This window comes from Episyrphus balteatus, chromosome 2 (genome assembly GCF_945859705.1).
Source record: "Episyrphus balteatus chromosome 2, idEpiBalt1.1, whole genome shotgun sequence".
Lineage (NCBI taxonomy): Eukaryota > Metazoa > Arthropoda > Insecta > Diptera > Syrphidae > Episyrphus > Episyrphus balteatus.
Genome location: NC_079135.1, coordinates 92,941,740 through 92,956,483, shown reverse-complemented (window position 1 = coordinate 92,956,483; position 14,744 = coordinate 92,941,740). Strand labels below are relative to the sequence as shown.

General features: G+C 29.3%; 1 protein-coding gene across 6 annotated transcripts in view; it reads left to right on the top strand.

Annotated features, from left to right (window-relative positions):
- The window catches only part of LOC129911179 (uncharacterized), a 290,632-nt gene that overhangs the window by 180,863 nt on the left and 95,025 nt on the right, over window positions 1-14,744 (top strand). For all 6 annotated transcript variants that reach the window (XM_055988887.1, XM_055988891.1, XM_055988889.1 and 3 more), the window contains exon 3: window positions 9,129-10,011. In XM_055988887.1, coding sequence (XP_055844862.1) covers window positions 9,321-10,011 — 691 coding nt within the window. In that variant the 5' untranslated portion in view covers window positions 9,129-9,320. The remainder of the gene's footprint in view (window positions 1-9,128; window positions 10,012-14,744) is intronic.

Here is a 14,744-nt window from a genome sequence, read left to right as displayed (position 1 = left end):
AATAAAAAAACACTCATACATATACTTTCTAAAGCGTATCTAAGGAAGGTGCAAAGTTCTAAAGTTATTTCAGAGGGATGAAAAAAAAAGAAATTATGACAAATTCAAATGAATTCTTAGATTTTCTTTTGAAAAATTGAACCATATTTATTTTAACAAGAAATCTCATCAAACTTGAACTTTTGATGGTTTCGCCAAAGTGGAAACAATTCATTACAATATGTGTGCAGCTATTTAGGTATACTTGTCTATATCTTGGGGGCTTGGGGCTATAAAATAGTTTTAAGCTTTTCTATTATAGAAGGAAAACTTTGCGGGAAAATCATCCTATATTTTTCTGACTTTGTATTTAGTAGAGTAACTAAAGCAAATTATTAGGAAACCCGGCCGAACAGCTCTGATTTTGACGATTTTTTTTTCAAGCGTAGGTAATTAAAAATACTTAAAAGTCTATAGATTTAAAATTGCCGATGTTGCCGTATTGTTTTTTAAAATTAAAATTAAATTTTTTTTTAACAAAACCATTTGTTTTGCTTAAATTAAAACAAATGATAGCAAAAGATTCTCTAGGTAATTTAAGGCAAAAAAAATATGAGGGAGTAAGGGACAATCTTCACATCGCTTAAGCGATACATGCAATTTTCCACAAACTGACTTCAAACACAAAAACAATATTTTGAACACAACGGCAACATCTACAATATTTACAGACACGTTTTTAAAAAGCCAGAATCTCATTTCTATCTGTAAAATTTAAATCCACTAAATTTAATCAAGAGTTTTTGAAAGAATAGTCCTCAACTCAAAATTTTGGAAAAAAAAAAACGTTATTAAAAAATTTTAAATGGCTTTTTTTAACTTTTTCGTAGTAAAATATGAATTTATTTAGAAAAATTTGTGTGACCATCAATGTTATCAGTTGAATTCCGAAGAGGAAAAGGTAATATATATTACAGTTTTGAAATAAAATATAAAAATTACTTCAATTTCATCGGATTTTCTTTATAAAAACTGATTTTTTGCATTGAAATAATTGAATTTCTCAATGACTTTGGCAGATAAGAACTTAAAACTTTTGCTATCTAACTTTCAACAATAAGGGTATTGAATTAATAAAAAATAACTTTATATTTAAATGTTGAACTTAAAAAAAAAAAAAGTTAAATTTTTTTCAAAACTTCTATTAACAAAAATTTCTTCGAAAATTAAACACTTTTTAATTTTTTTTATAAACTATAATACATTGACATTTCCTTTTATAATTTCAAATCATAATAAATGTGGCAAAAAAAAATTTGAAAACAAATGGCAAATGCATTTTATAATATGAAAAAAATTTTAAAAACGACATGTTAAAATTTTGTCAATAATTTTTTTCAATTACCATTCTTTCCAAAGCCCTTCATTCAATCAACTTAAATTTAATTAAGTTGATTGAAAAAAAAATGTTTTTTGGTCACAAAAATCTTCAATTAAATTTAAAAAATCAAAACGGCAACACCGGCAATTTTTAATCTATAAACTTTAAAGTATTTTTAATTACCTACGTTTGAAAAAAAGATCATCAAAATCTAAGCTGTTCGGCCGGGTTCCCTAATATTGCCATTTTTTGAGATTTAGTTACTCCAATAATTTGTATCAGATTCTTTGAAAAAAAAATCAAATAAATTGATTTCAAACTCTATTAAAAAGTTTTTTTTTTTAATATTTTTCAATCTTATTTTTTTTTTTATTCTTAAATTAAGGCTATCCTGAACTAAGGTAGGTATGTAGTTCATAGATTTTGTTCAGTTTTTCAATTGACTTTCAAAAATATTAGCTTGATAATGAATTAAAGCACGGCCAGTTCTAGACGAAAAGTTATGAAATTTGGTACACTGAATGAAAAATAGTATGGAGAATAAGAAAAAACTGCCAACTTTTTTTTATTCAAAATGGCGGCTCCAAAATGGCGGAAAGAATGGGCGTTAAAATAGAATTTTTATTTTCAAAACAGTATATAAGCTAGAAATTGGGCTAAATTCATAACAAAAAGGTGTCAGATCTTAGATTTAGGATTCATAGATTCATATTCTTTAAAAAAAAACATCAAAAATTTTAAAAACAAAGTCCAAAAAATGCCAAATTAGTAAAACATATTTTAATTTAAGATCTCTTCTATTTATGTTTCATAAGAAAATTGAAAATATTGCAGTTATATGGTTGCCAACTATGTTTTTAACTAAGTATTAGAAAACATGATATAATGAAAAGTTTCAATGTTCAATAAAACTGAGAATTTATTTTTTCTGTGAACAAAAATATACTTTTCTAATAGATTTTAATGTTTTAAATTCAAATCTGAAGTTGAAAAAAACTACTTATATCTCAAAAACGTGACGTAGATTTTTTAAATTTTGAATTTAAATTTTTGCCGCACTGTGAGAGTGGAACTGGAGAAAATGACGTCACTTTTTTGTGGTGGCTACCATGGTTCATCGATGTATAAGACGTTATCACGTAAAAAAAAAAAATTGATGACTATAGAGGAGAATACCCTTTTTTCAATATTTGATGTGTTTTCCTTTTGTTGCAAAAATGCCTTTATTCTTTTGAGGACTCTCTTTTTACATGAATGAGTTGTTGTTCCGTGCTTGTAATGATCCAGTCACTCAGCACTAAGCTTTTACCCCAATTGGTTTCAGGTTTTCTGCAGTTTTTTGCCTAAGAATCCCCCAAGTGCGTTATTTGCGGAATTCATCCCTGTAAAATTACCAAGCCTGTCTTTAATTTTCCTTACTTTGGAAGGACGTGATACTCTTAGCATTATGGCAGAAAGCCCGCCGTGCAAGAATATATGTATGAGCATATTGCTTCAAAACTCGATTTCAAACTCGTGAAATCAATAACACTGTTAACAAGGGTTCTGTTGCCGAAACAAAAATATACTTTTCTAAAAGTTTTCGGTGTGCTGAACTCGAATCCTGAATCAGCTCCCGTTTTTGAGATATTACCGTTAGAAAACGCAAAAAAAAAAAAACGATTTTTTGACTATTTCGGACCCTATTTTTGTATAAAAGAAAATTTATTTGAATATGTTTAGTAACGGTTTCTAAAAGAACTGTTTTCCTTCTTTCAAGATCCGTTTAATTCTTTCCATATCTTTTTTTTGCCCGAGATATAAGATCAAGTAAGTGTAACCCAGTCGTGCATTTTATCTAAAATTGAATAGATGAATTTTTCATCTGTACAAACTGTTTTTAAATTTTTTTTTTTCAAAAATGTTATACACGCTGTAGCACTATCCCATAAAATATACCCAACTATAAAGAACATGCAACAAAACACGAGTTATGTGTGTGAAAGTCTATTAAACCCGAATCAGCACATTCACTTCCATTGATCTAAAGTTAATATTGACAGTTATTTTAACATAAAAAAGAACAAAAATAAAATGATAATAAAAAATAAAAACACAAGCCCATCGATATAGCAGCCGGAAATGATAATAATGGGTGCGTTCATGTTGTTATTGTTGTAGAGGTAAAGTTCTTTCAAAAAATACTATGCACGTTAAAATAAACATTAAAGAATCGATATCCAGAGCACGTCATTTTTGTTGGAACAATATTTGTTTTAAAGTCCTTTTTATTTTTTTTTTTACTTTTTTTTTTAATATTTAATTTTTCCAACATAAATCGAAAACAGATTGTCCATGCAAGCTGTTGTAGCCTGCAGCTATAGTGTATAGAGGTAATACTTTGGGTAGTCTTTTTTTTCACTCTCTTGCATCTATCTGAAATCGATATTGACAGTTACTTTAAACGTGAAAAGGAAGCACACGCAAGCCCATGGATAGAAGCCGGAAATGTACAACAATCGGTTACATGGAGTGAAAAATTGTGATTTCGATGTAATCGCTTGGAAAGCACTTTAAAACTGGGGTAACATATCAATCAAGGGTTGTTCAAGTTTTTTTTTATAGTTTCATTTTATTTTTATTTTTAATGTCGTTTTGAAGTTATGAGCTTTAAATAAATTTAAGATACTTTAAGTAAACAAATTGTAGTTCAAAATGGTATCTGATTCTGAATTCTACCAAATTTAATTCCAGGATAATTGCTGTTTCTGATGAATTATGAGCGCCTGGTACCTTCAAATCCATATCTTACTCGTTTTCTCACTTTCCTGAGTAAAAATGGAATTCCGCCGCACAACCGCTGCTGCACCACCTCCGCACCACTTTTTGATCGCCGCACCACCACTACACCATGATTAGAAAATTCTATTGCGCCAAACCACCGCTGCGCCACGTCCGCACTATTATAAAAAAAAAAATCGCTACACCACCGGCGCACTACGACTGCATCACGTCTGCGCCATTTCATTTTGAATGGCATATTCGGTGCACCATAGCCGCACCACGACTGCACCACGTCCGCACCATTTCGTTTTGAATAAAAAATTTAGTGCACCACCACCGCACCACAATGATTAAACATTCATTTCTTGTACTTACATATACAAAATTTTAACTAGTACTCGAAGTTATTTTGACTTAAGCAACAAATTGCCAGTTTGTACAAACATGACTTGGTGATCGAGTGGTTAAGGCGTTGGACTTCTAATTGAAAGTGCTCTGGATAGTCGAGTTCGAATCTTGTCAGTAGTTTTTGTTCGTTTTTCAATAATCCAAAATTATTGTTACATAAGTTACATAAGGTGCAGTGAATTTTTCATACGAAATGAAATGGTGCGGACGTGGTGCAGTCGTGGTGCGGCGGTGGTGCGTCGAAATTTTTCGTCAAACGGCGGTGGTGCCAAGATTTGTATTATTTTTTTTTTTCTTTAAAAATTAAATTTCTATTTTTACTCGGGTTTCCACTATTTTAAAAAGACATCAAATATTTTTTAGTATTTTCATTTATTCAAACAAAAAACACAAATAAATCTCAATGCAATTGAATTATAAATTCAATTTACCTTCCGTGTTTCGTGTGTGCAACAAATGTGGGGCAGATTTCCAAACAAAAATAAAAAAAAAACTGCTTTAATTGAAATTGAAAGAATAACCCAATTATTGCACATTTTAAGCACCTTTGCAGGTCAGCAATTTTCATATTTCCACACACGAAATTTCACAAAACGAAAAAAATATAATTTTCTAAAATACATGCCCATGCGAGGAAAATATTTCTGCACGAAATAAAAATCAATATCGTGGCGCGATGCAATGATGGTTGAAAGAACTTTCATATATATAAAGCTATATAGGAGCATTATACAAGTATAATATCATGCAGCACATAATTCTAATTTCTAATGCTCAGCAGGAACGCACAGCTCAATGCACCCTGCCACCTAAAATGAAACGTGCTGATGAAACTCAAGAGATACATTTCCTTCCCTGAAGAGTAGGTAGGATCAAGAACTACTATTGCCAGAGCAGGTGGTGGTTGGTGGTGGTTCTGTTGTATAGAAATAACTTTCGTGGTCAGTGGGAGTATTTCGTTTTTTTGCAATTGTTCAAAAATTCTTCTATTGTGTTGAATAGATGGATTCTGGATTGTAGTTCAGGAGTTATTGGAAAAAGGATGGTTTATCCTTTGTTACTTTTTAATGAAGAGTTTTTACTCAGTTTAGTTTGGAAAGTGGTGTTTTTATCTGATTTTTTTCTGTATAGATGAGTGTCCTTGGATATGAGGTTGTAAGCGAAAAACTATACAAAATATTTGTATTCTAAAGTTCGATGGAATTTTCCGCTTTAGATGACTGATTGCGGGAACAACTTTTATAGGAAAATTATTAAAAATGTAAAAGTTGTTTAAAAAAGGCTCCAAATTTTGAATCTAAAATGTCAAATTTTTGAATAGAAGAAAATCAAAATTGATCTTTTTTGTCCCTTCTTCAAGTAATTAGTTTCAGTACAACAAATAAATTGCTATCCCAATTTCATCAAGGATCCGTGAATTCTTTTGGAAATATTTCAATTGCATTGCGAAGTGGCTTTTGCAAAATGCTCTAAATAAAAATAAAAAGTCCTTGAAATTCCTTTGCTGCGTATAGAAAAAACTCTTGCATTTTTTTTTGTATTTATGTACGTATATTTTATTGCTGCTCATCGCAATAAAATACTCTCATTTTATTGTCCAAAGTGTAGGGAGTTTTTCTTGTTGTTGTTGCTATTTTTCTTTATATTTTTTTTTTATTGTATAGAATTGCGCTATGGGTATAATTTATCATTTTGAAGGGCATCATTTTCCATTTGGTTTTTTATATCCTTTTATAGGGTTGTTCATATAGCCAAGGAGTATTAATGGACTTAAGTGAATGTGTATTGTTGTTTTGTTTTCTTTTTGTATTCTTGCTGTTGTTATTTTTTTTTTTTTTTTTTGTTAAATAACTTCGAACAAAGAATATTTCACTTTCGAACTAACTGACTATGTTTTAGATATAAATCAAATGGAACTACATCAAAATAAGATCGGTTACATTGTTTCAACACAATTTGTTGATTACATGACAGGGGATAAATAAGTATTTTATATACATATGAACAAGTTTAATTAAAGAGAACAAAATGTCGTCACGATACAATTTTCTATTGAGAAAAATAAGAATAATTTATTTATTTATTGTTCTAAAGTTATTTCCTTCTTTTTTAAATTTTTGAAAGACATATATTTCCACAAAAAATAGGGCAGAAAAGTTCCTAAAATTCATTATTATTTAAATTTTTAATATTAAAAATGTAATCAAAGCATCAAACTTTAAGTGCAATTTTATAAAGAATAAATATACCTTATACCTCCTTATTTACCATTCTACCCATTTTTGAAATTATTTCAATTTCTGTTGGTCAGAAAGTAAAAAAAAAAAAAAAAATAGAATTATTTGTAAGCGGTATTTGTCATAGAACTGTTTATCTTGAACTGATTTTAACAAATTTTCGTACGAAAAATTTTTAGTAACCCTTAATTTAAAAATTAAGAAAAATTTCAATTATATTAATTTTGAACTCAAAAAATATTTTTTTTTAAACAACATTTCCAAAACGGATCAATGAATTTTTTTAAATTTTTTATAAACACAAAATAATTTATTTTTAATTAAAAAATTCTTTTTTATTCAAAAAATCAATTTTAATTAGTGATCTGATATTATATTACTTTGTGGATTAAAACAATTTTTTAGATGTTACATTTCTTATAAAATTAATGATAAAATCAATTTTTTTTTTTGTGAATGCAATATAAAATTTTAACATTCTAAGCAACTTTTCTATAAGAGCAAGTAGCGTGTAAATTGTGCTAAAAAAAAAAACAAATTAAAAAAAATACACAACTTTGCTTTTATGTGAAGATGCATCTTTAGAAAACAAAACAATCAAAATTAAAAACAAATGTCTAAGTTAAAAAGACTCAAGACCAAGTGTTTAACTACGGATTCTTGCTAAGTATTAAAAAAAATTTTCAGTTAAATATGAGATTTATTTAAAAAAAAAGTATTAAAGAAGCCATTTTTACAATTTTAAGAAAATTAATAGTTACCTTAAGATAGGATACAAAATTTAAGTCTCTCAAAAAAAAAAAAAAACCATCAAGGACCAGAAAAAAAATTTAATCAGTAATAAATTAAAGAAATTTGCAGCGATTTCTAGCACAATGCCAAAAAATAATATTTTATAATAAAAAAAACTGGTGGGCAAAAACAAAAAAAAAGTCGGGAGCAAGAACTCTGTTAGGTGATTTTAATTAATTTGAGTGTGCTGAATTCAAAACTGTTTACAGATTCATTCCATCACGTCTAGTTTTTGAGCTATGCTCATCACTATTTTCGCTATAAACTCCCAAAAACTAATCTTGAATTAAATTTTTTTTTGACGTTTGATTTAAAATATACATATACATACATATACAACGGTCAGAATTCTATAAAATTCATCTGTAGGTACCAAATTTGAAGAAAATCCGCCCACTCATTTAGACTGTGGAAATGTGTACAGATGGACGCACAGACGCACAGTGGGGAAAATTGTATGGGAATGTGGAAAAAACTCCCTAAAATCTAACTGCCACGCCCATTAAAGTAAAAAAATGGCTATTTAAGTTGAAAAAACTCGAAAACTAGTACTATTACATGAAATTTAACACAGACAACGTGACTTGCCGTAACCAAAGTCCGAAGTCAGAAATAATTTATCAACTCCTGTTTTTAAATATGAAATATTACCGTTAGAAAATGCAAAAAAAGTTTTTTTTACTATTTCGGACCTTATTCTTTTATATTGCAAAACTGTCTGAACATATTTAGTAACGGTTTATATACATAATAACTGATTTCCTTCTTTCAAGATCTCTTTAAATCTTTTCGATATCTTTTTTACTGCCTTAGATATCTTGAGTTGTTATAATTATTTATAATTAGTAAAAGAATCAGTCTAAAAAGTTAAGATTAGACTGTGAACGGAACATTTAAAAGTACCAGAATTTTTATCATTTTTTTTTTACTAATTTTCAACTTTGAGTGTTTAATTCGACGTTTAAATATATTTTAATTGACAAACAGTTATTATTTGTTGGTCTAACCTTAAAATTGTCACTTTCGCATAATAGGAGTTTTTCCAAGTTTTCCCCACTGTGAGACGAAGGGACGGAATAGCGAGACCTACAATACTTGCCCTATACCTAGAGCAAAAAAAGCTGTTCGAATTTTATATTTTCAGGCGTTTGTACAGTCGACTTACCATAAGTCGTATTTTTTACTGGACAAAAAAACTTGTCCCTGTTAGAGGGTAAACCATAAGGTGACTTTTTTTTCACAGATTTTTTTTTCTTTTTCCTGATGTTCATTTCCTGTTAAAAAAATCCCTGTCACCCAAGATAATTTAATTGGACACTAAGGGCATTTGACTAATTTTTATGTAGGTATTTAGATTAAGCCTTATGAATACCTAGGTTAAAATCAGATGTCATTATCGAATTTTGCACCAAAATATGTTTAGCAAGGTATTTTGCAGGTATGTACATAGGTATAGGTATATTTGAAAAGTTGTAAAAACTGTCAATCCAATATTCTTTTCCATACTATAAAATATTTGAGTTAATATAATCTTTCTTATAAAAGTTTTCTTTTATTTTTCTTTACAGAATTAAAAACCAGAATAGCAACATCCATTTCAAAAAAATACCAAACTCATAGAATCCCCCAAAAAAAAGTTCTTCGAAACAAAAGAAAACAAATTAAAACATAATTCCAATACCCCAAACATAGATCCAATCGATGGTCTATGGCAACCAATCTAAAACGCTTAATTCGAAACTACAAAAGCTGTAGTGACTATGGCGACAAAATTAGTTATTTATCTATTATTTTTCGGCTTATATACGGTGCAAATTGGCGGCCAAATGACCAGTGATCCAGCGCCAGGTCGATCGCCGGGACCGCCCGGTGGTATAACGACCATCGACGACGATGCGCATGGCTCAAGTGGAAATATAAAAAGTACAACATTGTTGCTAACCAAAGATCCGACTGAAATTGATGATGACGATGATGAGAATAGCGACGCCACTGGTGAATATACTAGTGATTCCGAATTGAGTAAATTGAATGAGATAAAACCCGACGAAGACGACTTGCCACCATCGCTGCTGGAGGACGATGACGACGACGATGAAAATGTTGAGGACGAAAACGACGATGAGGTTATACATCATTCAGGGGGTACAATAAATGTACACAATGAATCCCCAACAGGTGGCGCTGGTGGCGATGGTAATGGTTGGAGTCATGGCGGTAATAACAACGATGGTAGTAGTAGCAGTAAGCCTTGTGTAAATGAATTAAGCGAATTTCTGAATGACGCCATTGTCGTGGATAAGGACAATGTCGATGCAGTGTCTGTGGATGGGAAGAATGCTACCACAGAGGAGATGTTTGCCGAAGCGAAGAGAATTCACATTCAACTGGAAGTCATGCATGACATATTTGACACAAAGGAGGGGTTAAATTGTGGACTGCTTTATCGTGGTAAGTTTTTTTTTACTTTGATATCTCAGACAGAATTTTGTATGCGTCGTGGGTGGAAAAAATAGTATTAATCAATATTGAAAATAGAAAAGGACCCTTTTGTTTAAGTTAAATCCAACAAAACTCCTCTTTAAGCTTCTTTGTCATATAAAACAAGACACATTCCTTTAATACCCGACACTCGGAAACGACACCACATCTGTGTCCTCTTCTTCGCAATTCAATTTAAAACATACTACTCTATCCTTTTGCTGTGTTAAAATGTCATCTGTCAAAATGTAAAGGCAGCAAGGCTTAACTCTTGCATCGCCCCCGCCCAATATTTTCCTTCTTCCGTTCAGATGGAAATGCAATCTGTAGGTACCGGAAATTCACTTCTATTAATGACATGGAGAACTTTTGTAAAATATTTGCTTTACACTTTCCGGCGCCAACTGCATCACAGTGATGCAGATGAAGTTTAATATAAGGCTTCTATAATAATGATGAATTTCAATACACACATAGACTCGTCGTACGTCAGTAGGCGGTACAGATATCAGAAAATTTAACTTTTAATTAACGTGTCTCGTCAAAGGAAATATTTGTTTGATGATTTTATGGAAAATCAATATTTATGTACTTTTGTACTTAACGACACACGAGGAAGTATTTCAAGTGTTTGGAAAGATGAAAGTACTAAGTGGATGTTTTCAAAAGTTTGGAGTAATCAGCATTAAAAGTTTTTTTTTTTTCTTACATCTAAGGTGGTTGTATAGCGACACTTTTATCTCATCTGAACTTCTTAGAATTCACTTTTATGAATTTGGTTTAAATCAACATTGATTTTTTAAGAACCAATAATGAAATTAAATGATTGGATTTTATTCTGCTTGGAACGCTCTTTTCATGAGGACTAAAAGTGCAGTGTATTGTAATCTGAAATAACAGTTTTTAGTACCTCCACTTTGTTTGTTCTAATTCGATCAGAAATTGATCGAAAACAAAAACTCAATTTTTCGAACGTACTTATGTTCACCTTTTGGTCGTAATATTGCATTTAAGTTTATATTAAGTATCTCGTTTTTTTAAATCTTACAAATATGTTTTCAGACATAAAATGCATGATAGTAAATTTTATATGTTTAGAAATGTATGGAAAAATGAATGGAAAGCTGAAAAATTTAATTTATTTTTAATTTCTATAAAAAACATTTTTGAATTTTAAAATTATATTTACTAAAGGGTTAAAATGGTACGAACGTTATTGTATTTAAAAAGACTTTTTCATATAAAAAAATTTGCCGATAGCAAAAGAAACAAAATAAAATTCACGTCTATTTCGCACGAATTTGCTCTTATGGTAAAATTAGCTCTTATCTTAAACCTTTTTGTTGAAAAATAATAAGAAAAAATTATAATTTTATTAAAGAATCTTAATAGCGTAACGGGTATAATGGTTGGCACCCCTAAGCATTTTTTTCACTTTGAGTTGCGAATTACTCTCGCAAATAAAGAGTTAGGAATATGTTTTATATGTCAAATTAAAGTTTAAAGAATTTCTGATTTGAATGTTACTAGAAAAAAGTATTTAAAAAACAAAGACTATTTTTAAAATATTAAAATAGGAAAAGCTACCCAAAAGGTACAATCATTGGCATCCAGGTACAATTGTTGGCACCCTCAAAATTGAAAGAAATACAAGTGTTTTTCATGATAGTTTTTATCAAAGTTTAGTTAAAAACAGTTTAATATAACGAAAAAATCTTCATTTAACGCAATTAAAAAAAAGAGTAAATAAAATGTATGACTGGCTCTTGCATTAGAAATCACATACCTTTATCTTAGATAAAATTTTCGGAGGTTAAATCTTTTTTTTAAATTAAATTTAACTAAAAATTATGTCATTTTCGCAAAAAAGAGAAACGTCATATTTCTGCTGTACATTCTACAATATTTTTGAGAAATACTAAACACGCTTTTTTGTTTGAATTTTTTTTAGAACATTGCGTACGCCAAATTTAATCGAAATCGTTGGAGCCGTTTTCGAGAAAATTGCAATATTTCGAAAACTTTATATAGCACATAGGAGATATCCGTTAAAATCGAGATATTAAAATAAAATAAAAACCAATCTTGGAAATCACGTACAAATCGTCTGTAACGAGGTTTTGGCTAATCTATCAAACCTTTTGAGCTTTCTTTTCCCCATTTTTCAAACATAAACTTATAACGGATACACGGTATAGTAATTGGCAGTCTTAAAGGTACAATTATTGGCAGTGCCAACGATTGATGTCCCAAAGCACGCATTATTGGCACCCCCATGCCAATAATAAAACCACTACTTTATATAGGACCAATTATTGACACCCCTTTTTAATTAATTTGAACATACTTTTTATATAAAAAAAAAAAACAATTTAAAACATTTAATTTATTATATTGTTAAGCTAAAAAAAATTAAGCTTCATAAAAAAACTCAAAAAATAATCAAAAACGAACAGTTACCAAATTCAGTGTCCTTAGCGGGAGCACTGTATTTTGTACAATTTTTTTAATAAACTTAGAACGGCTTTACTTTTTTACTAATTAAAATTAACTGAGAATGAAATAGACCTAAATAAAAATGCAGAATTGTAGAGAATTAATACAGTTTATGTGAAATGCTTTATTGCATGAAGGGTGCCAATAATTGGTACAAAAATCGGGGGTGCCAGCTATTGTACCCCTTACGCTACTTCTTTTATAATTCTTAGTGTAAAAAATACATAAAATCTGTTTTTTTTTATGATTTTGATCACAAAACGAAGTATGCCATATGATTTCTTGTATAAAAACAAATTTTCAGAAAAAAAGTTTCAAACTGTTAGAGTCGCTTTAAAAATAAAATAATTTTTACAAGTACATATGAACATTTTCTAACTATTAAAAAAAAAAAACAGTTGGTATATGCTATATTAAAGAATAATGTTTGATTAACAGTTAAAAATTGATTTTTGAACAAAAAAAAAAATTATTTTTTCTTAAGAATCCAAAAATGTATTTCTTGAAGTTTTTCTAAAATTAAACATAACAATGATATAACATTAAAAAAAACAATCTAAGCTTATCAGGATATTTTTCAATGCTGCATTTCATGGAACTTTAACCAAGATAATCTGACTTCCCTGTAAAAAGTTTAGGTTGCAAAAACTATAGTTTGAAATTAAGAATAGTCATCCCTACTAACAATTTTTCTTCTATAATGCTTTACAGAAGCAACAATTGCATCTGTAAAGCTTTATAGAACCAAAATTGTTTGTGGGAATAGCATTATTCAGGGATTTTTGTTTGTTTTTTTTTTTTTTTTTATTTCATATTTGTTGTGTTTACCAGCTTTTGTTTTTATGAAAATTCTAAATATGTCATCCGAATGCCAAAATGTTATTTTTTTTTTCAATGTACATATCGTCGGTATGCTGCCAAAACGCACTAAGTCATATTTTAAGGATTTTTAGATTTAAATGCAAAACGGTTCAGAATGATGATATCGATCTGGTAAAATACCTCACTAAGAAATATTTGGCGTACTTTATTAATTATTTGAGGTATATTTTTGCACGAAGTCAGAAAAAATAACTTTAATACAGGCACAACGCACTAAGTTGACTTAGTGCTTTTTACCTGTAACGCAAGAAAAATTAAATCAGTACCAGTTTATAGCAAGAGAAAGCATTAATGAGACTTAGTGCATTTTTCCTGTCTTCAAAACAACATTTTTAAATTTGAAAAATGACTTACAAAGTATCTTGTGAGGTAAATGTAAGAAAAAAGCGGTCAAATGTAAATAGATTAATACAAATTGTAAGTTTATCAGCGAGTAAAGACGACTTGAATTTTCTATATTAATCTTAATAACCTTTTAAAAATGAATTAGAATTCTCGTTCTTAACTGGCTTCAAATTAAATATTTTCGATACGAAAAAAATAAACCGGGAATACTTCAAACTTAATATGAATTTGACCACAATTTTCGAAACTTGAACGTTTTTAAGAATTTTCGAAGAGGGAGAAACCCTGTTCCTAATTATCTGCCGGTAAAAAAATGGCTAAGACTGTACAGGGTACACCGAACTTCTTAAATTAGCACAACTAGGAGAAAGACCTGATTGATATATGAGGTGTTTGAAATTTGTACATTATTTTGAACTTTGAAAAGCCTTTTCTCAAGAACTAAAGGAACTTTTGAAATAAAGGTTTCACAGATTTCTTTCTTGTATATTATTTTATATAGAACAAAACCTTTAATTTTAAAGACCTTTAAAAATCCGACTTATGTATAGAGAAGTGGACTTCACCCTTTATTATTCTGAACGCCTCATTTGTAAGAAAGGTGTTATTCCTGAAATTTTTCATTCTTGGTTTTCATCATTACCATCACAATGTTAGACAAAAGATTTCCTTCCAGAACTAGATGTATTAGATGAAAGAGATTATTTTAAATTGCTTCCATTTTTAAAGCCTTCTTTTAATAGTTACTTGTTTTTAATTCTTCTACGTTGTAAAATTTCTGATTTAACTAGGTATAATTGAGATTTTGTCTTTACTTTTGTGCTATAATGTTGTTTCCTTTAACTTCATATGCCAGAAAAGTATTCATTACGAACAAATAATTGCAAATCATTACAGGTAAAAGGCACTAAGTCATGGCTTTTTCTACTTTTGTTCACATAATTATCATTTTTGTTATTCAAAAACCAAAAAAGTTTTTG